The sequence below is a fragment of the Sardina pilchardus genome, chromosome 22 (genome assembly GCF_963854185.1).
Source record: "Sardina pilchardus chromosome 22, fSarPil1.1, whole genome shotgun sequence".
Classification (NCBI taxonomy): domain Eukaryota; kingdom Metazoa; phylum Chordata; class Actinopteri; order Clupeiformes; family Clupeidae; genus Sardina; species Sardina pilchardus.
In genome coordinates, this window is record NC_085015.1 from 25396544 (window position 1) to 25424517 (window position 27974).

Genomic DNA, 27974 nt, shown 5'->3' on the forward strand with positions numbered 1-27974 from the left:
ACTAGTGGGAACAGGGGACTGTCTGGGAGGACTTGCATTCGTCTGCTCTCTGGCCAGTTCTGGCCTTCTGGCTTGGAAACATTATATTGAAGGGGTTATATAGAAATTGGTTTATTCTACTTTGTTTTATTTCTTAACTTATTTTCCATTTTTTGTTACTCGAGTCTCGATTTTCTTTTTCTCACTGAGAGTATTTTTTGGAAACAAGCAATCATGAATATCCAGTCGTGTGCCAGGTGTGGGTTTACGGTCTACCCTGCCGAGAAAATCAACTGCATGAATCAGGTAGAGTGTTCCAAAATCTATCACTGTTGGCCTCCTCCTGTGTACGACTGGAGTTTAATTCAGTGGAAATGTCTTTTCTCCATCTATAAGAGGACATATATGACTGGATACTTAAAAGTACTTAATCAATAGAGATGTTATTGAGGAATAAGAGAAATAGAGACCTATATGCAGGAGCATAATGTGTATATCTGTGTGAGAAAGCTGCATAGCGGCTCGTGGAGGGAGCCAGGTCAGTCCTGAAGACTCCTCACATTGTTTGTTAAGTGATGAATTAGATTTCAGGCATATTTCTCCCAAATAAGTCGCAGCATCACATCTTATAAGGTGTTTGTGTGTGTGTGTGTGTGTGTGTGTGTGTGTGTGTGTGTTTTCTTGGATGCTTTGGAAAACAGAACTGGCACAAAACATGCTTTCATTGCGAGGTCTGTAAGACAGTTCTCACTGCCAAGAACTTTGTCAGCCATCAGAAGAGGCCGTACTGCCAAGTGTGAGTATTACAGAGATATAAATGAGCTCTTATTGGTGGTTCAACTTCACTTTATCTTTCTTTTAAGGTCTAATTTCTTCTAAAGAGAAGTAGCTTGCTTGGGTGTAGATGGTAATTCTCAGTGTGAGAGAATGAAAACAACTGCCAACAACACTGAAATGATCAAGGCAAATGAAACCAAACCCAAGACTTGTTGTAGTTTGTGTTTTCGTGTAACATTTGTGTGTGAATGATCTCTGTAGGCACAATCCCAAGAATAACACTTTCACCAGCGTGTATGAGACGCCCGTCAATATCAACGCTAAGAAACAAGCCGAGGCGAGTGAGGTGAGTGGGCGATGATGTCACGCATAGCACATAGCTCACCTCTCTCTCTGTGGCCAGAAATGTGCCGCCATGGTCAGATGCCAAGGTCCCACGGACGATTCACATGAATCAGATATGCGGTCACAGTGTAGAATGGAGTATTGAGTGTGTGTCTCAGTCATACACAGTGTCCTTTTTGATAATGACGTGAAGATGACAAAGGTTGATTTGTCATATGTTCGGACTAATGCTCTTAGTATGAGTTTTTATTCATCTAGTGCCGATGTTATCATTCATCATCAAAGTCATACTGACTTCATCTTGAATTAGTGTTCTTGGACATATGGGGGGATATATACTGTAGCTGATGATAAAATAGAGATGTTTCTCTGTAAAATTATGTTTTTTTTAACTTAGGAATAGTGATAGGAAAACTTGTTCTGGTATTGCACTAGGAATTTGACATCTTGTATATAACTGAAATCGGTTTTACCTTGAATAAATAACAAATAACTGAAATCATTATCATTAAGACATTTTAGCTTTTGAACAGGACTTCACACATTATCAGAACATCACATGGCAAAATGACACTGAATGACACCACTCTTTCTTGTAACCTTTAATAGAAAGAAAAGGGGTTTGTTTACATTGCATAAAGTGCCATTAGAATTATTGTTAGAGGTTAATTAATTTAAAAGAGGTTAGTGCTTGTGCCTTGTGTGCACTTGAGTCTTGTGTAACTGAGGTGTCATGTTATGTGTTGGTTAAACTTTGCTCATGAGACTATGTCATGGTCTTCTGTTGATTGGTGCATGGTCTAAAAAACCAAACCTCGAAAACGGGTCAATCAGCACTTTTGATAGTTTTGAGCCCCAAACCTGTTAAAGCCATTTCTATTTTATTAGAGGCTTGTAGAGTCTGTTTTTGGAGGCATTCAGAAGCCTGGATGACTCCAAAGGCTTGGAATGGGGACTAGTGTCCTGGCTGGTGCTATTTCTGTGTTGTGACAGCGACACGACACCCCTCCATGGCCCTGCTTTATGCATTGGCAGTTAAATTTATACCCTAGGAAGCAGCTTCACCTCTCTCTCTCTCCCTCTCGCTCCTTCCTCTAGCTCTCTCTCTCTCTCCCTCTCCCTCTCTCTCTCTCTCCCTCTCTCCTTCTCTCTCTGTTCTCTCATAAGTACTACACCACCTGCTGCCGTCTGTCTGAGGGATGTTCCTCTACAGGTCCTAGCTGGGCCACTTAAACCTCATGAATTCTACAGCTTTACTTTAAATTAGATAAGCAGATGCATCATACAGTGAAACCATAGCTACAGTAAATGTAATATGTCCTATTGGTGCAAGTGGCATTCTTTAACCTAGTTAATTATATTTTTAATTACCATTTTTTGTTGCCTGTGAGTCACCTAAACTGACACCTAAAATCTCAAAAGCTCTCTCTAAAAGCTTTGTCCACAAGCATGTAAGCAGTTTCTTATTAAAAAAATAACCATGAATATGCAATCAATAGTATTTAAACATACAATGTTCCACCGTGAGGTAAAATGACCATGGTTGCTAAATGGCCGTGTCCTCTATTTACATTTCCAGGCAGTTGCTATTCATGAACATAGACATAGAGTCTATGGCGACAAGGTCTCTCTGGATTAATCTGCACAATTGAAAAAGGAAATATTCTATAAATTATGCCCATGGCTGCTCTCATACACATATCATAGGGCAATTTATTTGGCATGATTCACGTGCGCTCTGTGACTACATTAGGGTTTTTAAAAAAGCACATCTCTCTTCCTGCAGCTCAAGTATCGAGAAGAAGGAGAGCGGTTTAAGTCAACGTTCCACTATGACATGAGGACACGGGAGATGGAGCTGGCCCGTAAAGCCAGCCAGATGAACAGCCAGGTGGGCCTTTTCATACAAGCTTCACTTGGCCTCATATACAGTACTCTTTTAATTTCACTGAATAAAGTGCTCTGTTCGTCATGTATAGACTACCGTAATTTCCCAACTATTAGCCACGGCTTATACATTGATTTTGTTCCATTTCTTCAGCTAGGTTAATACATGGGGGTAGTTAATATGGTATTAACATGGCTTTGTTTCTTTTAACTTGCATAAAATACTGTCCTGCGGCTTATACACAATGCAGCTAATACACAGGAAATTACTGTACTTATTCATCCTGATGATTTCTTCCTGAACTGCCCAGGTTGCCTACTCAGCAGAGTTTGCGGAGCAGCAGAGTTGGTACTCACAGTCGTCGAGCCACCAGGAGATCGTCAGAGTGGCCCAGGCACAGAAGAACATCAGCAGCGTGAGTAGGAGCTTCCTGAGGAGTCGACGTCTTCACTGCTGTGTGGCCCATGAATGGCATTTGTCATTGGCCCATGTTTGCAGAGCTTAACACCTACTGTATTTGAATTTCCAAAATAGACAGTCTGGATATTATTTGAAAAGACACAAGCTCTTTATTCATTCATTCATCCATCCATCCCTCCATCATCCATCCATCCATCCATCCACCCATTCATTCATCCATCTATCCATAAATTCATCCATCCATTCACTCATTCATTAGTTCATTCAGACATTCAGACAGACAGCCATATTAAATACGTTGTTTATGCTCCCTAGGTTGAGTATAAAAAGGGACATGAGGAGCGGGTGACCCAGTTCACCTCTATCACAGACTCACCTGAGATCATGCATGCAAAGACTGGCGCTGCCCTGGCCAGTGATGTGAGTATACCAGCACCAATCATCACATGACCTTATCTCCTTTTAGATTTATAACAGAGTATTATCACCTCGTTCTTTTAAATGTTTTTAATTCAGTTAGATCAATAAAAAGGCTGAAACTTAATCCGTTAGTGTAAGAAGCAACACTAATTTTAATGAGCATAAATCTTCAATGATTACTACCTTAAAGATACTCTTATGTTGTGTATCTTTAAAGGCCCATTAATTTGACTAATGTACCAAAATAAGCTATGTGTTGGTGGCTCTGCTCTCTAAATTCCCTGTTGTATGTGTCACAGGTGAAATACACAGAGGAGTATGAGCAGTCCAAGGGTAAAGGGAGCTTCCCAGCCATGATCACACCAGGCTACGAGCACGCCAAGAAAGCAGCAGCTCTGGCGAGCAGCGTGAGTCAGCAGCATACAGCACCTCGGGACTTTTTAACCCAGAATTCTAACCTTAAACCTAGTTCATGTGTCACTTGCCAAGTTCTTGTTTTTGAGCTACAGTATAGACCCTTGAGCTATAGACCCTTTCAACAAGAAAAACATAAACAATGCTTGAATGTTCTATTATTTGTTCCCAACAATTTGGTCCTACTTCCGTTGCATTAAGATAACATTATGGAAATGTTAAATCGGAAACCTTGTGGGGACAACTATGGCACTGATAATGGAACTCTCTTGAAACGGTCCATATGATTGCATTCAGGTGGAGTACAAGAAAGGCCACGATGAGAGGGTGTCCAAGTACACGGCGGTCAGCGACACCCCGGAAGTTCTGCTGGCCAAAGCCCAGAGCCAGATCACCAGTGATGTGAGCTCCATCTGCATATGCCACATTTGTGACTTCTGTGACTTTTGTTTTCAAGTTTCCTACAGTATAGCCATGAAGATATGACAGTTATTTTACAGCATGCTTTGAAACAATGGGTCTTTCAGATCATAGGAATCTGTTTTGTGCAACGGTCACTATCCTGCACAGTCAATTATACTACCGCAACAATTTGCTGCGTTATCCTCAAAATAAATAAAGCTTATTATTATTATTATTATTATTATTAATAATGATTATTATCGTCATCATTATTGTGATATTCATTTAGACGGTAGCTAAAGGATGCTAATCTTTAAATGGCTATCCTCCCCCAGTATGCCTACACTGAGGGCTATGAGCAGCAGAGGGGCAAAGGCAGCTTCCCCGCCCACTTCACGCCCGGGTACCAGGTGGCCAAGAAGGCTACAGAGATGGCCAGTAAAGTAAGTGACTCACACATGCATAGGGACATGCTGTAGTATACTTATGACACATACTGTACTGTACCCATACACTTACAGGGTCAAGCAAAGAGCTTTTTATAAAAGTATGGAACAGACATGCAATCATGCACATATGCATGCACCCCCACTTAACTCTCCATACACACACACACACACACACACACACACACACACACACACACACACACACACGCGCGTGCGCGCGCAAAGTAGACTTCACAGAGCCAACAAGGACAAGCAACAGCCATCACACACACACACACACTCTCTCTCTCCTCCTCTCTAACGTGGCTGTGTGTGCTGCAGGTGAAGTACCAGCAGAGGTATGAGCAGGAGATGAGGGGCAAGGCCAGCACTGAGGTGGGCGTGGCTGAGATGGCCATGGCCAAGGAGAACGCCGGCAATTTCAGCCAGGTGAGACCTGAGAGCGAGCTATGGAGCCATTTCAACAGTATGGCTTTAGCAGTCATTTTGTCAGTAATGTACTGTAGGCTACAGTGCGAATGGTGTGTTGTCTTTGTTAAAATGTAGTATGAAAGTATATCCAGTTGCTTGCTGTTTGATTTCAGTTGATCATTCCCTTTTATACCTGTGGGATATCATGCAAATGTTGTGCATGTAAATATTCATGTGCTGTTAAATGAAAAATTGTGCTATAGCCATTCTTATAATATACTTGAAAAGCACTCGAGAGTGGAGACCTCCGGCAAGCGAAAACATAACCGCCTCCTGGATCTAGACGGTGATACAAATCACCTTTCCAGAAAATGTCATCGAAATCCATCCAGAGTTTTCTTGCGAACAAACAGACAAACTAGTCCGGGAGCCAAATGCCATAATTTAGGTGAACCTGGCTTTGTCGGTTAAAGTTTTTTTTTTTGCAGAATCTAGTAGACTAGGGGTACCTCTTTAAGATTTAAGAGGGTGCCCGGTGATATCCCTTGGGCAATTTCATATATTAAGCCTTTCTTGTCCAATGTGTTGACTATAAGGCGGATATACTACAGGTGAATAGGGTAAAAAAATTAACAAGCAGATATCACTATGAAACTTCACCAGTTGATTACTTAGATCAATATGAAAAATAAATGTATTACAAGTTTTCTGAAATTTAATGTTTGAATATGCAAATTAGGTATGATGTAATTAAATATGCGCTGACTTGCATAAACGTAAAAAGATCAAATCTGAACATTGGACAAAGCCAGCTTAAATTTTTTTCTTTTCATTTTGTTGACATAAGAGATGAAAAGTATTTTAGAGAGGGAATTATAGATATCTCATTTAGTTATTCAGTAAATCAGAAAATACTATACCAGCCTTTAAAAAATCCATTTTCGCCATGTTTTTTGGAATAAAATGTCATGTAAATCAGGCTAAGAATCATATATCAACAAACCCCTCTGCAAAATCCTTCTAAACATGGTTAGGTATAAGACTGAAAAGTTTGGTGTATGTAGATGCTTGTGAAGTGGAGATTTTGTTCTTCGAGTGAGAGAAGAAACTCATCCATATCCGCCTTATATTCAACACATTGGACAAGAAAGGCTTAATATACAAAATTGCCCAAGGGATATCACCGGGCACCCTCTTAAATCTTAAAGAGGTACACCTACTCTACTAGATTCAGCAAAAAAAAAAACTTTAACCAACAAAACCAGGTCTGACCTGGGTTGGTTGCAACCTGACCCCATGGCTTAGTGACTGGTCTGGTCTGCCAAAAGCTCACGAGAACCTTAAAGGAACACTTCACTTTTGTCGGTTAAAGTTTTTTTTTTTTGCTGAATCTAGTAGAGTAGGTGTACCTCTTTAAGATCTAAGAGGGTGCCCGGTGATATCCCTTGGGCAATTTCATATATGAAGCCTTTCTTGTCCAATGTGTTGAATATAAGGCGGATATGGATGAGTTTCCTCTCTCACTCGGAGAACAAAATCTCCACTTCGCAAGCATCTACATACACCAAACTTTTCAGTCTTATACCTAACCATGTTTAGAAGGATTTTGCAGAGGGGTTTGTTGATATATTATTCTTAGCCTGATTTACATGACATTTTATTCCAAAAAACATGGCGAAAATGGATTTTTTAAAGGCTGGTATAGTATTTTCTGATTTACTGAATAACTAAATGAGATATCCATAATTCCCTCTCTAAAATACTTTTCATCTCTTATGTCAACAAAATGAAAAGAAAAAAAATGAAACTGGCTTTACCCAATGTTCAGATTTGATCTTTTTACGTTTATGCAAATCAGCGCATATTTAATTACATCATACCTAATTTGCATATTCAAACCTTAAATTTCAGAAAACTTGTAATACATTTATTTTTCATATTGATCTAAGTAATCAACTGGTGAAGTTTCATAGTGATATCTGCTTGTTAATTTTTTTACCCTATTCACCTGTAGTATATCCGCCTTATAGTCAACACATTGGACAAGAAAGGCTTAATATACGAAATTGCCCAAGGGATATCACCGGGCACCCTCTTAAATCTTAAAGAGGTACCCCTAGTCTACTAGATTCTGCAAAAAAAAAAAAACTTTAACCGACAAAGCCAGGTCTGACCCCATGGCTCCCTGACTAAACAAACAAACAAACAGATAAACAAACAAAGCCCGATGAAAACATACAGTAACCTCCTTGGTGGAGGTTATAATTCCAAAGTTTGCCAGATGCAGTTAGATTCACTCTACATTCTGAGCGAGTTTCTAAACAGTTTCCCAGAAGCAGTGAGCACACCAGCTGCCTCCGGGCTGAGCCTGCTGGGCCACATGATAGGAACTATTTAGAGCCTGTGCCCAGCACATGTCAACAATGTTTCTCACAGGAATAGGGGATATCCCTGTTTAATTCACTAAGTGATTATTGGAACCATTTGGCTGTAATCTGAGTTACTCTGCAGAAAAGTATTATCTACTGTAACTCTTTAGCTGAACATGCAATAATATGTTCTTTGTTTACCTATTCAGTTGCTTGCTACATGTTTTGCTTAGAAGCAAAGAAGGCTTAGAATGCCTATTGATACGCTGCTGAGGGCTTACAATGGTCTTTAATTACAAAGTCATTGCCGAGGGATGTTTCATCTTTGCTCAGTGATCTTCATCGCAGATGAAATACAGTATGGTTGTGGAGTATGATTTTTTATGGCCATGACATGATATTACAAGCAGATTTGTTAGGTTGTTGTTGTGTTCGGCATGGCTTTAATGAAATATCGTCCCTATATCTCTGTATTGCTGTTTGACGCTAGCTAGTAGCTACATCTACTCCATGTTAGAGTGGTATGTTGCATTAGAGTGTTTTAGACAAATGGGACTAAACATACAATAGAAAGAGGATGGGAGCGGCGGCACCCTGAAGTTTAATCTGAGAGTGAGAGAACTTCGCTGATGTGTGATGTGTTGTGATTTCTCGATCTGTTCTCTCCACAGCTGGCCTACACGGAGGAGTACGAGCAACAGAGAGGCAAGGGCAGCTTCCCCGCCATGATCACACCAGCCTACTTGCAGGCCAAGAAGGCCAACGAACTGGCCAGCAATGTAAGTATCACTTCATTGCACAATGTAGCTTTGCTGCTTTTGTGGTTTGTGGCGTGCTGTTGTTTTTGCTTCTTCTGCTTTTGCCAAAGATGAAATGAAGGAGGTTGTTTGGGTCAAAACAAATGTTGAGCTTGTAGAGACTTGTTTTGGAACTTGTTCATGATTTCAGGTTCATTGAGAGGTGTGTGTGTGTGTGAGAGAGAGAGACATACAGTACCTATGGCACTGTACGAAAAAAGGCCCTCCTGGATTATTCATAGACACACAATACACACATGTTCACACACACGCACACACACACACACACACACACACACACACACACACACGCACATATGCACTCACCTTCATCCATCACACTCATGACCTGTCAGCACTGTGTGGAATGTGCGTGGTGGGTCATGGAATGAAAGCCTCTCCCATGACTTCCACCAGGAATCTGATGTTGTCACTGCCGCAGCTCTCAGTGGCCTGATTTAGGCACACTGTCTCTGTGCTCGCAGGAGTGTTTGTGTGTGTGTGTGTGTGTGTGTGTGTGTGTGTGTGTGTGTGTGTGTGTGTGTGTGTGTGTGTGTCAGTGTCAGTGTGCACGTGTGAGTAGATGTGCTCATGCTACGGGAATGCAACCTGATATAGGTGGGCTTGAAGACTTGCAGGGCTTCTTTCTCACTTCAAGCCATGCCTTTCTCTTTCAGCTCAAATACAAGAAGGATTCCTCCAAGATGGTGGCCTCGCAATATCACACCGTGAACCCTGACGACAACCTGGCCATGAAAAATGCCCGGAAAATCAACAAGCTAGTCAGTGAGGTGAGACAACAACGGAGATAGCCTACTGTAAATAGCCAAAAAAGCAACTGCTCCTCTTAGAACTCAAACACACACCACTGACACACCTATGTCCCCTTTCTGTCTGATTTACCCCTGGTCTGTTTGGTCTGTGTTTGTCTATGGTACATCACACCTAGTGTAAGACAATGCGTCTAAACCCCTGGCTGTTTACACTGCAGCCAAACATAGCAAACTCTGTCATGGGGGATTGCACTGTCTGACTCACGCCCAGGATTAGAGCAGTCATCAGTCACAGGTTTCACGGTCAGACCCAAATCCTCCTCACCTGGCGTGGCTGGCATCTCTGGCATGGCGGCTCTTCCTGCCCCCCGACACCATGCCAGGCCTGCGACACATCAGAGTGTTGGCACACACACTTACACACTTCGATTGGCACTTTACGCGACAGCAGCGTGCGGTCGTGGCAGCAGAACAGCAGGACTGCCCGCATTCCCAGACTGATACCTGATGATCCTGGAGACACTATCTTTTCTATCATCGCCGCCCTCGCTTCTTTATTTATCCGCAAAGGTCAAGGGTCAATGCTGTTGTTGTGTGCAAGTGTTGAGGTCATGGTTGAAGATTTTTGTGTATGGGGGATGCCATGCTGTTGACTGTGTGTGTGTGTATAGTTGGGGTTTGGTAATGAAATGCCAAGCGGGGCATTGGGGTGATATCGTGTTTGTGTGTCCACAGGTGGAGTATAAGAAGGACCTTGAGAACACCAAAGGACACAGCATCAACTTTTGCGAGACGCCCCAGTTCAAGACTTCCAGCAAGGTCGCCAAGTTCACCAGCGATGTGAGTGTCACGTTAGCAGCAGTGTGATACAACACTATCTGAAATCTATCTATATCTCAGCTATTACTGGGCAAAGTGAAGTTGCTTGGCAACATACTTATTCACTGTTCATTAGATACAGCTTCTACAACATGATAAAACTGCTTTTTTTTGCTGATTGCAGAACAAGTATAAAGAAAAATATACCAACCATATGAAGGGCCACTATGAGGGATCTGGCATGGACAAGAAGACCATGCATGCCATGAAAGTTGGGAACCTGGCAAGCAATGTGAGTCCTCTCAGATTTCAACATCCTGGACCGCTTTAGAGACCACTAGAGGCCATTCATGCTGGATCTCATCATCCCATAACTAGCATCATCTGATAGAGTGATAATGGGCCATGAATGGCATACCCACATGGGATAAATCTGTTTAGCCTCTTACACAAAATTCAATCGACCTGTTTCCAGTGAATTTGAAATACACACAACAGAGAATTGCTCATTTTTGCTCATCTACTCAATTGCAAAACAGGAATTTATGAGAAGCAATATTTTTACATCCATATTTTCTTCTTCTGTTTATTCTATATGTGTAGGGGTTTGTGCCGTTTCTGCTAAACGTTGTGGCAAAACTGTGCACCTCATAGTAGATCTGTAGACTGTTGACATTTCATCATGGGTTTTTTTGATCTGAACTGTTTCAGATCGCATACAAGTCTGAGTATGACAAGGAGAAGACAGAGCAAGGGGAGTACAACTACCCCGCTACCATCACTCCAGGATACAAGGCCCAGAGGAAACTAGACCCACTGAAGGATGTGAGTGTTTTCTGAGAATCCTAATACATACTGTAATGTGACTTTTCTACTGTACATCAATTATGTCAAAATCTTGGACAGCATCCTTTTAAAAAAACGTTATAGGATTCCAATCAGATTCCAATCAGATTTTGGAATTTCCCCCCATAAGTCCTATAGGATTGTTGCTATTGGAATCCTTTAAGATTTTGGTTCCAAAATCTGATTGGAATCCTCTTGGACTTTTTTGATAAGGGCATAATCCTTACATATGTCCTCTATCTATCTAGGTTACTTGTTTACTATTCCTTTATATATTCTGTAGGTGAACTACAGGCAGCACATTGACAAGTTGAAGTACCACACAGTGGCGGAAACACCTGACATTGTGCAGGCCAAGATCAACGCACAGCAGCTCAGCAATGTAAGTGCAGGGCAGCTCAACAGAGTCTACTGTATATACGGCTCAAAGGGAGTCCTATAGCATGCCCATTCTCCATTTCAACCCATGAGCATGGTTTAAACCTACTGTATGAGCACCTTTACGCCTATGGATATGTGTACAGCTGCTGTTTCTGTGCGCAGTTGAACTACAGAGCTGACTATGAAAAGACCAAGAATCAGTATACCCTAGTACACGACCTGCCCGAGCTCAAGATGGCCAAAGCTAATGCTGAATTGATTAGTGATGTAAGCACACACATAAATGTACCTGTGGACACACACACACACACACACACACACACACACACACACACACACACACACACACACACACACACACACACACACACACACACACACACACACACACACACACACACACACAGGCATACAGGCACACACACACTCCAATAATAAAATAAAAGAAGAGAAATGTTTGGGTGAATCACGCTCAACACCATCCATTTACCATTTCACCACCATTCATCCATCTAAACTTTCAAAAAAATTTCAATAATTTTTTTTTAATTATTTGATTGGATGTTACATAGTATTCTACTGAAAAACGAATAAAATAAAATAAAATAAAATATGTTTGTTGATACTATTTGGAGAAATTGAAAGTTTGTACAGCCCAAGAAAAACGAGTTCTCTCCTTCTGAATGGATATACTGTGGAAATTATTAACTTTTATCCTTTCCCTCACATACCAGATCAAATACAAGGAAGACTGGGAGAAGACCAAGTCCAAGGCATGTGACATTGGCCTGGAAACCCTCAATGTCAAGGCTGCCAAGGCATCCCGAGACCTCGCCAGTGATGTGAGTCCACAGACGTCCTTAGGGCACCTCACAGACCTTAAAGATACAGGCAGCGCTGAAAGATACAAAAAAGCAAATATAACAGAGCGATATAAACTATAGATATGAAACTGTTGGTCTATATATTGTTTAGAATTGGAATTCTGGTGCTGGTCAAGGCAGCAGGTTAACCACCATTACAGGATTGATGTAAATATTTAACAATGTGGGCAGATTAACTGTTAAAACTATGTTTTCACTCTTATTTCTCTCTTTTTAAACTGCTTTTATATGATTTAGTTATGTGGGATATGTACTGTAGACTCTCTGTATTTAGTTTCTGAAAATATATGAGTAGTATACAGTAGTTCCACTGGATCAGTGTCATGGTTCCATCATTCACAGATCAAGTACAAAGAGAACTTCATGAAGAACAAGGAGGACAGGACGTGCTATAATGTGAGCGACTCCAAGACTCTGCACTCCCTGCAAGTGGGCAAGCTCCACAGTGCGGTAAGACATCAGCACACACGCACAATCATCATCCACAGAACACACACGGTATATTTACAAACACTAGAAATGAGCTACAGTACAAGCTGAACAAGCGAACAATACATCTACTATGAAGACCAAGATAGATAGATAGATAGATAGATAGATAAGTACTTTATTCATTCCCACAGGGGAAATTCATAGCCCACAGCTATGCTCGATGTACAATAACAGTGTTCACTTATGTCCTCGCATGACAGTCAGCTTCCCCTCCTCAAGTTGTCGCTCTCTCCCTCCATCTCCCCCATCAGATTGCATACAAGAAGGACTCCAAGGAGATCCAGGCACAGTGCCACCTGCCTCTGGACATGGTGAACCTCAGCCAGGCCAAGAAGGCCCAGGCTCTGGCCAGCGACCTGGACTACAGGAAGAAGCTCCACGAGTACACTGTGCTGCCCGACGACATGAAGGTCCAGCAGGCCAAGAAGGCCTACAGTCTACAGAGTGAGGTGAGACAGGAAGCATTTGAAGGGGCAATTTCATTTTTTAATAATTATGAAATAAATATTTTTATTAGTGGAAGTGCTTGTCATTATGTCACCTTTATTAATTGTAAATCTGTGATTTGTAATCAACACCTAATAGCTTAATAATTATTATGGACTGTATGAATTGGACTGTAGAATTATATTTTCAAACTAAACTCATATAGAAGCAATTATGTTTCTGAGTCAAGTCAAGTCAAGTTTATTTATATAGCGCATTTCATACACAGAGGTCATTCAATGTGCTTTACATAAACAAAAACCAAACAGTAATAGCAGATAAAAGCATAGATGAGCAAAGAGTAATAATAATAATTATTAAACTGTGATGTATTTCCCCTGTAGAATGTGTACCGGTCCGACCTGAACTGGATGAAGGGTGTGGGCTGGGAAGCAGACGGCAGCCTGGACACTATCCAGGCCAAGAAGGCAGGAGATGTTCTTAGCGAGGTGAGCTTTGAGAGACAGGGAACAAGATGGAGGACATGTCTGTCTGTCTGTCTGTCTGTCTGTCTGTCTGTCTGTCTGTCTGTGTGCTTGTGTTTGTGATGTTTGTCTTTTGGGTCTGAGTCTGATTGTTTCTTGTATGGCTCTCCTGTGACAGAAAAAATACCGTCAGAAGGTGGACAAAGTGAAATTCACACAGGTGGCCGACACCCCCCAGATCAAACATGCCAAGAAGAGCCAGGAGCTTCAAAGCGGGGTACGTCTCTAAGACGCAACAATCAATCCATCATTCCCTAATCTTTTAGGAACAACACAATATTTCATCCATACTATTAGACACTATTACATCCTAAACTAGGTATTATACAATTTTGTTTAAACAAAACATAATGTATACAGTATGTAATATTAAACACAATCAATTACTGGCAGTGGTGCTTAGGATACTGATGATTATGTTTCCCCTTTTTTCCCCAGGTGACATACAAAGCAGACTCAGAGCAGATTATTCACCAGTACACCATGACCAATGACGAGCCAGTCTTCAAACAGGCCAAGGCCAATGCAGAGCTCCTCAGCGGGGTATGATCCCTCCTTAACCTGCAATAGACCATCACATCATCCACATATACTGTATGAAATATGACACACCCTTAGAGTGTGGTACATTTGTGCCAGTATTTGTCTGCCCTGGCAATTGAACTCATAGTCTTGTTATTGTTAGTTTTTTGTCTCCTCTACTAGAGATTCTAGAACACATGACACATGTGACATGGATGCTGTTTGAATGGAGTCTTTATTTTCCCTTCTTGTAGAAAACGTACAAGAGTGGCTATGAGGAGCAGAGAGAGAAGGGCTTTGAGCTCCGCATGGACGCTCTGTCCATCCTCACAGCCAAAGCCAAAAGGGACTTGGCTAGTAACGTGAGTTGGTCTTTGAGTTCTTAAGCTCACCATTTAAATCCTTAGTGGGACAACAAAGAAATATGCCATTCTTGTAGCCTGGAAAACCAGCGCCAACTGCTGGACGGCAAAATGTTTTGCCTGCATTTGGGTCTGGCCTCGGACCATTGAACATTTTGAAAACACTGCCCTGAATCTGGCAGATGGCAACTAAACCAATCACAACGCAGAGATGTGTTTTGAATCAACGCGGGCGGGAAAGAGGGCTCTGGGGCGGGGTTTTGAGGGAGCGTTGGCCTATAGGCACAGACACGGTTTGAAAGACAACGGGTTGTGCTCATCAACAATGTTCCGTTGTATCCATTGATCGAGGCCAGACTAAATTAGACATCCAATCCATTTAGGCTGGTTTATCAGGCTACCATTCTTGATGAGTTGTGATAACACTTATCCACATTGGGACTCCAGTTTAAATGACACTAAACCAAACGTTTGCTCCCTCAAATACCTGCAGATTAAGTACAAGCAGAATTACGAGCTGTCGAAAGGGAAGATGATTGGCGTGAAGACTGTGGCCGATGACTCTCAGCTGGCCCACTCCTTCAAGGCTTCAAAACTCCAGAGTGGCCTCAACTACAAGAAGCAGTACGAGGACACCAAAGCTAAATACAAAGTCTCTCTGGACATGCTGACCCTTTCGCATGCTAAAAAGGCCCAGGACATGGCCACCGACATCAACTACAGGACCTACCTGCACGACTACACCACCATGCCCACTGACAAGAAGGTGCAGTGGGCCAAGACGGCTTACAATCTGCTGAGTGACGTGAGTGTCAATTAATTTAAACTACGCTTCCCATCATGCCTCTCTGTAACCATGCCATCATCATTCAACCCAGTTGCTTACAAGTTTTTTCAAACATCCTGATAAAGCATGTTAAACTGGCACACATTTTCCAGTTACATGATGCACATTATAAGTGTCATGTGATCTTAATATTAAGCTGTAAAGCTAAGTTGTTTACAAATGCTCACTCTACAGCACTATCGTAGTAATGCCATAGTATTGCATAGTAATAGTAGTAGTAGGACATAGGATCTCTTGAAGGCCTGATAATTCGGCTGATCATTGCCGTGTGGGATGACATGACATTTCCGTCCTCAGAAATCCTACCGGTCGGATCTGAACTGGATGAAGGGAGCTGGCTGGGTGGCAGCCGGATCCCTTGATGTGCAGCAGGCCAAGAAGGCCGGAGATCTCATCAGTGAGGTAAAGCACCGTACCCCCCGTGGCACCTAGCCAGCACTGAGGCACATTAGCTGTTATGCTAGCTAGGCCATTAAAGTGTTACAAGAGTTACTTCTGAAAAGAAGCCTAGCATATGACTAGCCAAGCAATATCTGATTCCATATTTGTCACGACAACTTTGTCAGACTTTTATACCTCACTCTTTCTGTGGATGTTAATTTGGTTAAACACAAAATAACTCCATTTAAATCTAAACTCATAGTTACCACCAAAAACACCAACATTTATGGGAGATATGCTTATCTACAGTCAGTGAGCACTGCTGATACTATTTGTAGGTCAGCAGACTTTCTAGACGGTTAAGGCAACTGAGTGGATGCTTGGCATTCATAATTACATAACCACTGAAACAAGGTCAAGGTTAAATCGTTATTTTATGGCTGTGGTTATATTTAGAGTAGAAACCAGCACACTGGCAAAGGACTATTTCACAGTTAGTTAAGGACTGGATGATGTGAGAAGCACTCCTTACTCAGCCAAAATGTACAGACACATAATTTATATTCTGACAAGTCCTGACAACCTAGACTGGCATTACATTATGCATTATGCGTAAATGTCTTTGGCAAAATGTTGATAGGCTAATTAAAAAATATTTGAAGTAAAGTAATTGTTGCATTTGAAGCTAAGTACAATTTTTCAGTTGACAGGACAGTCCTTATGAAGTGCAGTGAGCTGTTAAATGTCCTTTGGTTAACTCCCAGTGACTCTCAATTCTGGATTTGGAAAAAAATAATTCTGAAATAGCAATCCCGTAATTTATCCCGTGTAGTCTAGGAGGGACATGTTATTTGAAGTGCTGATCTTTCACGGAAAGGCATATTTATATATTTATAATTAATCTTCATACAGTACAGCGGCCAACAGATAGTGCCCATTATTAGCCCCTTAGCGTGCAAGTTAAGTAGAGTGGCCCAAAATAGTCTGTGGCTGGACTCCGGCTGGAGCCTCTGAGAAGGCAAGCTTTCATCACTTTGGAATCTTAGGGCTTTACAATAAAATGACGCTATCCAAGGAATGCAAAATCTAGATTCTAGGGTGCTAAGATGGATGAGTCAACAAAAATGTTACAGAGGCTGAGCATCTACTGTACTGAATAGCTTAGAGAATGACTGATGAAGAGTAATACTGTCTTGACTTTTTGATCTGGAAAATGTTGTATTTTTCTTCGTCGTCCATACTGTATGTACCTGCTGGCTGATGTGATCATACAAGATCAATCATGTAAATAAATGATCAGTGGAGGCAGTTGTAAATACTGTTTTGATATGATATTGATGGTGTGTTACAGAAAAAGTACCGGCAGAACGTGTCCGGTCTGAAGTTCACCAGCGTGGAGGACACACCGGAGATGGTGCAGGCCAAACTCAGCAACAAGCTCAGCCTGGACGTAAGCCACTTGAACCCTTTCACCCGACTAGACCACACACACACACACACACACACACACACACACACACTGGCTCGCCAGACATGGGCATTTTATGGCTCTCATAATTAGAACCGCCTTAAGTAGTTGCCCAAGTCTAAACTTAATAATGAGTAATGTCCCGGGATATCATGACATCTTAAAATGGGAGAAATTAAGGCCATGGAATTCTTGGATACACAGTCTGTTTAAATATGGAAAATTGTCCAGATTAATTTTGCGCATTTCATGTATATGTTCATGATATGTGATATATGAACGTTAAAATATGCTGCCTGCAATACTTGCCATTGTCATGGTTCATGGATACCTTATTAGCTGTGAAGGTTGATATTGTGAGCCATATTGAAAATGTACATTTGGATATAGATAGATAGATTGATAGATACTGTAGATAGATAGACAGATTGATAGATAGATAGATATATTACCTACTCCCACTGGGAATTTATGGTGTTACAGCAGCAATTAATAGTATAATTATATCACCCATATACATACAAGTAAAAAACAAATAAAATTGGATATAAGTCTCTGCAGGTGGTTGCAAACTGTGCATTGTCTATACAGTAATTTCCCGCATATAAGCCGCATTGTGTATAAGTCGCAGGACAGTGTTTTATGCAAGTTAAAAGAAACAAAACCATATTAACACCATATTAACTGCCCCCCTATATTAACCTCCTAGTGGAAGAAATTGAGCAAAATCAATGTATAAGCCGCGGTTCATAGTCTGGAATACGGTAATGTCTTTATTGATGATAAATGCATGACACAATAGTTGTGGCTGGTAGTGGAATGGGTGGGGCTGTTCCTCAGTTGGTGTGTATTACTGTTGCAGCGTCTATACAGAGAGAAGGGAGAGAGCTTGAAGCACAACTACACTCTCACCGGTGACCTCCCAGAGCACGTACAGGCCAAACAGAACGCCATGAACATCAGTGACGTAAGGGCCTGCTCACACCCACACTTCCCACAGTTAATGTGCCATTTCTTGTAAATTTGTTTACTTACATCATTGGAGAATTTTAACATCAAAACATCAAAATATGTATTTTTTATTTGGTTGAATAATATTTTGTGTTTGTCATCCATAGACACGTTACAAAGAGTCTTGGACCAAGATCAGAGATGCCGGCTATCAGTTACGCCTGGACGCCATTCCTTTCCAGGCTGCCAAAGCTTCAAATCAAATTCTCAGCGATGTGAGTCTGACAGTGACGTGTCTCCATAGGTGTACAGTACGTCCAAGCAGAGTTCTTCAGCAGAATAAAGGCGCTAATGGAAAATTGTGCATTTTTGATCCCTTCAGCAAAAGTACAGAGAGCAGTTTGAGAGGACAAAGGGCAAGATGATTGGACTGAAGGGTCTGGAGGACGACATCAACATCGCCCACTCTGTCCACGCCAGCAAACTGCACAGTGATGTGAGTGCTAACTAAGCCCATGCTAACAAGCCTTCACAATAAGAGTACTTTTGAATACGGTAGCCTTTGTCACAAAAATGGTATCTTCCCACTTTGAACTATATGATACATAGTGATCTCTTTATGTATGTTTTACATCATTTGTTTATTTGTTTGTTGTTTGTTCTCTTGTTTATCCTCTCGTGCCTTATCTCCCTCGTAGATCACGTATAAGAAGGACTCGACCAAAGTGCACTCCCAGTATCACCTCCCCATGGACATGCTGGAGGTGGCCCACGCCAAGAAGGCTCAGGCCCTGGCCAGTGATCAGGACTACAGGCTCATGCTGCACCAGTACACCTCCCTGCCGGACGACATGAAGGTCCAGGCTGCTAAGAGAGCCTATGAGCTGCAGAGTGACGTAAGTCCCCCCTGATGGAGAGATCATCGCATCGCCCGTGCCACACTGTACAGTAGAAGTGCGTGGGCGGTGGTTTTGTAGTGGTGAAGGAGCCGGGCTAGTTAGATTGTCTGTTCGATTCCCGGCTTCCTCCGTTGATTCCTTGAGCAAAGAAGGCGCTTAATCACAAGTTGCTCTGGAGACAATGTTATCCCTTGTACTTGACATATGTAAATCACTTTGGACAAAAAAGTGTCTGCTAAATGTAATGTAATGTAATATAATGAAGTGTGGAGGGTGAAAGTGAGCAGACACTGTGGACCCACTGCTAGCCGTATTACATGGTGCTGACACTACAGCAATGCATTTCTAATTCAAGAAGCTAATGTCCACCTCTCCACACATTGTATTACAGACCTGAGCATGTCCTGTGTGTATGTAATGTATGTGTTCGTCTGATTGATTGTGTTAACCCTATACTTACTGTGAGTGTGCTTTGTCTTTTCTGTAGAAATCATACCGCTCAGACCTGAACTACTTGCGAGGTGCCGGCTGGATCGCTACTGGGGCTTTGCAGATCGAGGGCTCAAAACGGGCCACGGACCTCATCAGTGATGTGAGACTTACGAAACACTTATTCTTACAACGTTCAGCTCCTCACACTTTTTCAGATGTAATGGCCTGTTTGATACTCGTGTTTTTTGACGATTCAGAATAGTATAGTATGAACTACGGAAAATGGATTTGTGCTTTGAGTGACATCACAACAAATCTAAAAGAAAATGCATGTCAATGCAATCCAAGTGAGAATTTTCAAATCTTTTTGATGTCATGGTTGAACACTAGATGTCGACAGAGTCCACAAATGACCCTCACAGTAACATCAAACTCTTGCCCTCATCGTTGTTGCATGTTTTCCTCTTTTCCAGAAAAAGTACCGCCAACAGCCATACCACTTCAAGCACACCTCTGTGGTCGACTCCCCAGACATCGTACATGCCAAGCAGAGCAACAAGTTAACCAACGAGGTAAGAGACCCCAGCCTAATGACCAGGGCCGGGTTTCCCAGATTCGTTAAGAAGCTCAAAGTGCTAAGATCTTCTTAGGAGCGCTTTGAGAACGTTCTAAGAACGCTCCTAAGAAGTTCTTAGCACTTAAGAGCTTCTTAACGAATCTGGGACGGTCATGGTTTTTGTTAGAGAAGTGTTGTGTATTGGTTACGATTGGTAGTGTTTTCAAACCCACAGACTGCTCCTGAAATGTTGCGTGTACAGTGGACTTACTTTAAGTCTTGTCGACATTTCATTTAGCGTTTGTACAAAGAGGCTGGAGAGAATGTACGACACAACTACACCATCACAGCAGAGAGGCCGGAAATCACCCAGGCAAAGATCAACGCTGCCAACTACAGCGATGTAAGTGTACCTGACTCACATTCTCTCTCTCTCTCTCTCTCTCTTTCTGTCTCTCTCTCTCTCTCTTTCTCTCTCTGCATTTATAATAAGGGAATTAATGTTCAATCATCGTTAAAGACTGTTGATTTATTGTGTTGTTGTGTTGTTGTAGGTCAAGTATAAAGAGTCGTGGCATACACTGAGAGCCCAGGGCTATAAACTAACCATGCAGGACATACCTTTCCAGTCAGCAAAGACATCCACAGGCCTTGCCAGTGAGGTAAGTCCACACATTTAACTCATGTAAACATCCTCATTCAATACCTACGGCCTATTCTATTTATGTCTGGATATAAATCTGCATTTGACAGAAACATGAGATTTAATTATGGAAGCAGGTGTCAGGTAATTGCTATTTTGGAGTGTTGGAGTGAGAAAATCACATAGTTTACTGGAGAGGACTGTAAAGGTAACATACAGAAGATCAGTACACTGTAAATTTTGATAAGTTGACTTTACTTAAAAAATGTACGCAAACTCATTGCCTTGAAAAAAGTAAGTTCAATGAACTTACATTTTTTAAGTGAACACTGCTTGTTTATTCTGAGTAAGTAACACTTAATAACTTACACTTTTTAAGTGAATACAACTTATTTATTTTAATTAAACTGTACTTAATTAGCTCATGGTTCTTAGTACTCATATACCTAGAACCCATAGTTCTCATGGAAGCTTGTGTTTTCTGAGTAAATAATACTTAATTAGCTCACATTTTTAAGTGTGTACTACTGACTTGTTCTCTGGTTCAGTTTACAATGATACAAGCAATGTATGTAAAAACATCTAACAAAAAAAATGAAATGAGAAGGTTGGTTTAGGTTAATCACATTTTTATTTTCTTTTTAATTATCCAGCATTCACATAGCAAACTACCCTGCCATTCAACATATTTAAAGTAAAATAAGAGTGCTTGGACTCCGCAGTAAAATAATAATAGTAATAATTATTATATAGTAATATCAAGCAGAAAATGAATATTATATTATATCAAGCAGAAATAAGGTGCCACCATAACACCTGACCACAGCTTGGACCCTGGAAATGATGTTAGCCGTCAATCTCCCCAAGAACAGTGAGCACATCAACACATGAGATGGCCCCATCTGTCACAGCGTCCTGTGAAGACACATATGCAAAAGAAAGTCTTGTTATCATGTGTTGCTACTAATGAACAAAGCTGTGACCACAAAATGAGTCCACCTAAACACTTATCTACTTTCCAAGTGTCAACACCAACTGTCCTCCTACCAACTCCTCCAACCCCAGCACGAATGACAGATTAACCAAATGTGACAGTTCAACGAAACCTTATGATACTGGGTTGGAGGAGCTGGTAGAGGACAAGTTGGTAAGTGTTTTCTGTCATAAACTCCGGGTTCGCTAACTACGTTGTTCGTGCTTCCTTTTAAGTGTAGGGACCCTGAGCAAGCTACTGATGAGGTTTGGTGCTGTTTTTTAATATTATTGGTTAAAATGCTTTTTTGGAAGTGTTTGCTCACCGCCAGAATAACACTTTAAACTATTTTGGAAAATATCCAATGGGCCTCCTCCTCACCCAAAGACATTGACAATATAAACATGCGGTATAAGTGGCAATTTCCAATGTGTATTGCATAACATACATACTGTACATACATAAATAACCATAACTAGATATGATAACTTGCTTTATTTCTTCTTATTATTATTTCCAAGTATACTTACAATTGCTGTGCTGTAGAATTTGCTGGACTTGATCCATGTAAAACAGGAATTCCCTTCAGGACAAGGGTGCGTTGGGCTATCACAGTCGATGTCTAATGATAGAAACAATAAAGATTAAGACATTCACAAGACACAAACTGCACATTTAGCAAATAGCTAAAATAGCTAGTCTTATCAGCACGAAAAGTGCAGTACTTACAAGTTCATTCAGGGACTTGGTCTGCTTGACAACATCTCTATAAGAGAAAAGATCATGTTAGCACCAAGCTCAATGAAATGAACTCAATTATATAAATAGTAAATTAGTAAACTAATGTTTTTGCTCAGACAAAATAGGCCTACTTTGTTTTGATATGAAATAACATAAAATCAAAGAATTTGAAAGCAATTCCTGTAGCTGCTACCATGATGAAAAGAACTAGCTAGTGCTAATGACCAAGCTGCAATAATTCCAGTTGAAAAATGCTAGTGCTAGCTAATATGGAGGTCGAACATACTAATCATGCTTCATTCCATTTAGCTGTTACACATGCAAACGTGAAACTGGAGTTATTGGCTTTGGAGTTTTTAGAAATAATCGTTTTCAGTGATGAAAACACATGAGCCACGTCCGAAAAGAGTCTTTGGTAGATCTACAGTTTAGCACTAGTGTAACAGATAACGTTAGCAACAAACGTTGGGCTAGCGATAGCTAGACGCTAGGCTATGATACAATCACGGCAGGCACAAGTCACATAGACATTGACATATGCTGAACAAAACTTAACTAGCGTTGAATGAATAATACATACAGAAAGCAAATCGATTTCAAACGTTTACTCACCAAATGAGCCTGTAAAATACTCCAGCGATGTCCATGTGTGTTTAGTCGTGTCGTGTCGGTTGGTTTCTACTAGAGGCTTCTGCGCATGCCCAAGTGTTGGACTAGTGTTTTGTGAGTGACCTGAACTTAAAATGATTTAGTTGGTTTGACTTTTCGCTCCCAAAGTACTACTAACTCAAACAAAGTGAGTATTCTCGACAGATTGGTCAAAACTAAGTCAACCCTACTTAATATTTCTTATTAATTTGAATGTTAGAATTTAGATGAAACATTGTACCTCTCATCTACCCAAACCAAAGTTCTGAACCTTTATCTCTCTCTCTCTCTCCCTCTCTCTCTCTCTCTCTCTCTCCCTCTCTCTCTCTCTCTCTCTCTCTCTCCCCCTCTCTCTCTCTCTCCCACTCTCTCTCTCTCTCTCTGTAGGTCCAGTACAAGCACAGCCACGTGCTGGACAAAGGTAAGCACATCGGGGTGCGCAGCGCCCAGGAAGACCCCCTGCTGGCCCACTGCCTGCAGATGGGTCGTCTCCACAGCGACCAGCAGTACCGCAAGGACGCGCTGACCGCCAGCGGCCAGTACCACCTGCCTCTGGACCTGGTCAACCTGGTCCACGCCAAGAAGGCCCAGGCCCTGGCCAGCGACCAGGACTACAAGACCCGACTCCACGAGTACACGGTGCTGCCGGACGACATGAAGGTCCAGTGGGCCAAGAAGGCTTACGACCTGCAGAGCGAGGTGAGAGAGAGAGAGAGAGGGAGAGAGGGAGAGAGGGAGGATATAGAGAGTGAGAGATAAAAAAAGATACGAAAAAAACGTATCACAGACATTGTCTGTGTTATCTGTGACTCTGTGATAGCCCTCCTTTCCCTCGTTGTTTTATAGTTGTTTACTAGTTTATCTGTTATTCATCTGTTTTCCAATGCATTCTGTCCATTTTTAAAAGATTTAAAATAAAATAAATAAATAAAACACATTTTTAAAAGCCTTTCTGTATTTGTCAATGACCCACAAACAAGTATTTACCTCAGGGTTAGTCCCTCATCCTCTCCTGTCGTTAATGTCTAACAGAAAGTGTACAAGTCGGACCTGTCCTTCATGAAGGGCGTGGCCTGGGACGGTGTGGGTGCACCTCAGATGGAGTACGCCAAGAAAGCTGGAGAGCTCATCAGTGACGTGAGTGGACCACCAGGCCATCACATAATGTTATTACTAGTATAGCCATTTAAAGCAGCAATACTATTTATCAATACTATCGCTATTACTGTTTTCTTTGGAAACACAACTCTTTTAATGGCTTCACATCGCCTTATTCACGTGGTGGCCATTGTGTAAATCAAAACAAGTGAATGCGCCTACTAGCGAATGCATAGAACACAACAGTCCTATGGTTTGTGTACCCAGTAGCCTCGTTTTGGTTTACAATGGGCACCGCATGAATAACATTCATTGACTGCTGAAAATGTACCTTTTTTTATTTATTGAAATCTGCAGAAGAAGTATCGCCAGAACCCCGACGCCATCAAATTCACCTCAGTGGCAGATTCCCCTGACATTCTCCATGCTAAAAACAGCTATATGCAGTGCAGTCAGGTACGAGACTTTCATCATGAGCCCATTTGGTTTCAGGACCAGCAATTGTCCTTCAGTATTATGACAAACAACAATACATACAAGTCTGTGAGTTTTGTTTTATATCTTGAACCTTCATGAACTTTTGTACATATTGCAGAGGCTCTATAAGACCGGAGACTCTGAGGCCATGCACAAGTACACTCTCCACGCTGACGACCCCGACTTTGTCAGGGCCAGGCTGAACGCACAGATGATAAGCGATGTAAGACACCCATTCTTTGGCAGACTTGTCCTTTAAATATTTTTCAAATAAGGGAAGCACAGGTTGACCTAAATGCCCACTGTTTCCCCTGCAGAAAGTTTATAAGACCTCAGGAGAGCAGGTGAAATCAGCAGGTTACGACTTGAGGCTAGACGCCATTCCCTTCCAAACGGCCAAGGCGTCCAGGGATATCGCCAGTGATGTGAGTTAACCACAAACCCTTCTTTTGTTCTGCTGTTGATTCAACTTTTAGTTACTGTTATACGAATTCACAACACATCTTTGGCCTGCAGACAAAAAGATGTAGGCCTACTTTCACCATGTTGCCAACATGACACATCAGAGCTAGCACAACTTGTTAAGCATCTTTAGCACATAGCATACCTTTTCACAATTCATTGCAATTCATGTGATATATTTATTTCAAAACATGTTGGTTGACAAAAATATTTTTTTGTAGTATTTTTCGTACTACATATTGCTCAGTTCTGCAGAGCTAATCCAACACACAAGTGACGTCCTTTGAAACCCTTTTTCAGTTCCGCTACAAAGAGGCGTTCGTGAAGGGCAAGGGCCAGCAGGTGGGGCTGCTGAGCGTGGAGGACGACCCCAAGATCATGCACTCGCTGGCCGTGGGCAAGCTGCAGAGCAACACCGAGTACAAGAAGCAGTCCCACGCCATGCACTCGCAGTTCAAGATGCACGCCGACCAGCCTGAGTTCCTGCTGGCCAAGAAGAGCCAGGCGCAGGCCAGCGACCACAGCTACCGCCAGCGGCTGCACGACTACACCTGCGACGCCGAGCAGCTCAACCTCAAGCACGCCAAGAAGGCCTACCAGCTGCAGAGCGACGTACGTACTGAACTGGAGACTCTACGCATAAAAACAACCTGTGCTGTGATCATTATGTGACCATTGATTCACTGTACATACTGTAGCTCTCAGATTACTGTTAGTGTGTTGTGTTAGTGTGTTACATTGTAGGCCTACTGCATATGAATTACTTGCTTTTTTTATTTTTATTTTTAATTCAGTTAATTTGATTTGGTTCATAATGGAGCTTGGTAGTAAGTGAGTGTCTCTGTGTATATTGCTATAGTATAGGCTATTTATCAGATATGAGATGAATGCATAGCCTGTAGTCTTAAACCTCTGTGATAAATGCATAGCCTGTAGTCTTAAACCTCTGAAGAGCTTAACTTTGCTTTAATCGAGGCAGCGAGAAGAGTCACTGTAGAGTTGACACTTTATTGACTCTGATGGCTCACCCCGCAGGTGAACTACAAGTCCGACCTGAACTGGATCAGGGGGGTGGGCTGGACGCCCCCAGGCTCCCACAAGGCGGAGATGGCCCGGCGGGCCGCTGAGCTGGGCCTGGCAGAGGGAGTGGACACGGACGAGGCCATCGCCAAGTACCAGCAGCTACTGGTGAGCCACAGCAGATATGATGCAGTATGTCATAGGCTGTTATAGCAACCTGAATTAGAGAGGTTACATAGCTCTAAATGTAAACAGCGTAAAAGCTATTTTCAATTTAATAGATGCTAAACGTATTGCATTTTACAGAGCATTTTATGCCATTATATCGGTTATTTAGTCCATTTCTCCACCATTGTCCTCTTTCTCTGTGTGTGTCTGTGTGTTTATACTCGTCCATTTCTCCTCCATTGCCCTCTTCCTCTATATGTGTCCCTGTGTTCATACTCCTCTCTCCCCCCTCAGATGTACCAGCGTCAGATGAACATGGAGCAGCAGATGCAGATGGAGATGATGCAGCAGCAGGAGTCCTCCTCCAACCAGGTGGAGACCACGGAGGAGTTCCAGCAGCCCGACGTCAACCCCGACGCCATGGAGGTGCTCCACGTCAAGAGGAAGAAGGTCCAGACCATCCAGACCAACTTCCGCAAAGCCACCAGCAGCACCACCACCACCCACCACACCCAGTCCTCGTCCAGCACACAGTCTGCCGTCACGTCCCAGTCCGCCGTCACGTCCCAGTCCGCTATCACATCCCAGTCCGCCGTCACATCCCAGAGCGCCATATCGTCCCAGTCCCAGACCGCCATCAGCTCCAAGAAGACCGCTGCACTGGAATCTGGCTCCTCCGACGCGGCGATGTAGACTGACAGTGTTGACCGCCCTCCCGTTGTTTAAATCATCAATGTACTTTTTATTGTTTTTTAACGATGTGGTGAACTACTGTAGAGCCTGGTGCTTTTTTTTAATCAACAGTGTTATTGAGCTGATGAGCGGTTGGGGGCTGTAGGTGGAGAAATGCTATACAGAGAGAATTTGGCATGTGTTAAAAAAGTTACGTGGAAGGAAAAAGAAAGGAATTATATCAGCCAAGGATCATGATGTCAGCATGTATGATGGAGAATGTACAACGAGATGAGGTTTGAGAAAGTTAACAGGAAGTAGATTTTTGATTTGTGTGATGACGCATGTGTAAGCTGAGCTAGGTTTGCCACAGGTGTGAAGGATGAAGATGCTCCTCATAGGGATAAGAGGCAGCAAACTGAATGTCATTTTTATTATTATTTGGAATGATGATAGAAGTGCTTTAAATGAGACTCAACAATATGTATTACTTTACTCGGAGTAGGCTTTGAGCAAGACAGGCATTATGGTCTCACATGCCACAAACTTGAGCACTGTCAAAGTGCCTAGTGCCCCCTAGTGGCAGGTTGCAAATGTGTTAGACGACATACTGTATGTGATTTTTACTTGGATGACTGACCGGTTCAGCTTTATGCCATAAACTTAAGCCTATAGGCCACAGTGTTTGACAAAAGTGAAAATGCTGGGTTGTGAGTTTCAAAAGGAAAATAAATGTTTTTCAACAGCAACTGCGTGATGGCGTCAGCAACTCAGCAATAATGCACACACACACACACACACACGCGCGCACACACAC

General features: G+C 42.1%; 1 protein-coding gene across 2 annotated transcripts; it reads left to right on the forward strand.

Moving 5' to 3' along the window:
* Positions 1–27906, forward strand: nrap (nebulin-related anchoring protein). Of its 2 annotated transcripts, XM_062525552.1 has the most exons (43): positions 1–285; positions 681–775; positions 1018–1102; positions 2888–2992; positions 3300–3404; positions 3725–3829; positions 4129–4236; positions 4541–4645; positions 4981–5088; positions 5416–5523; positions 8546–8653; positions 9349–9462; positions 10180–10284; positions 10448–10555; positions 10975–11088; positions 11393–11491; positions 11653–11757; positions 12225–12332; positions 12717–12824; positions 13118–13315; positions 13697–13801; positions 13956–14054; positions 14276–14380; positions 14614–14721; positions 15215–15526; positions 15866–15970; positions 17301–17399; positions 18280–18384; positions 18536–18643; positions 18751–18864; positions 19067–19264; positions 19755–19859; positions 20173–20271; positions 20554–20658; positions 20810–20917; positions 23648–23959; positions 24293–24397; positions 24716–24814; positions 24954–25058; positions 25153–25260; positions 25598–25909; positions 26333–26485; positions 26780–27906. In XM_062525552.1, exons 1-43 carry the CDS (start codon positions 214–216, stop codon positions 27176–27178), a joined length of 5631 nt encoding a protein of 1876 aa, XP_062381536.1. In that variant the 5' UTR covers positions 1–213; the 3' UTR covers positions 27179–27906. The 2 variants fall into 2 exon arrangements, with proteins under 2 accessions (XP_062381536.1, XP_062381537.1); XM_062525553.1 differs by lacking the exon at positions 11653–11757.
* The last annotated feature ends 68 nt before the right edge of the window (positions 27907–27974 follow it).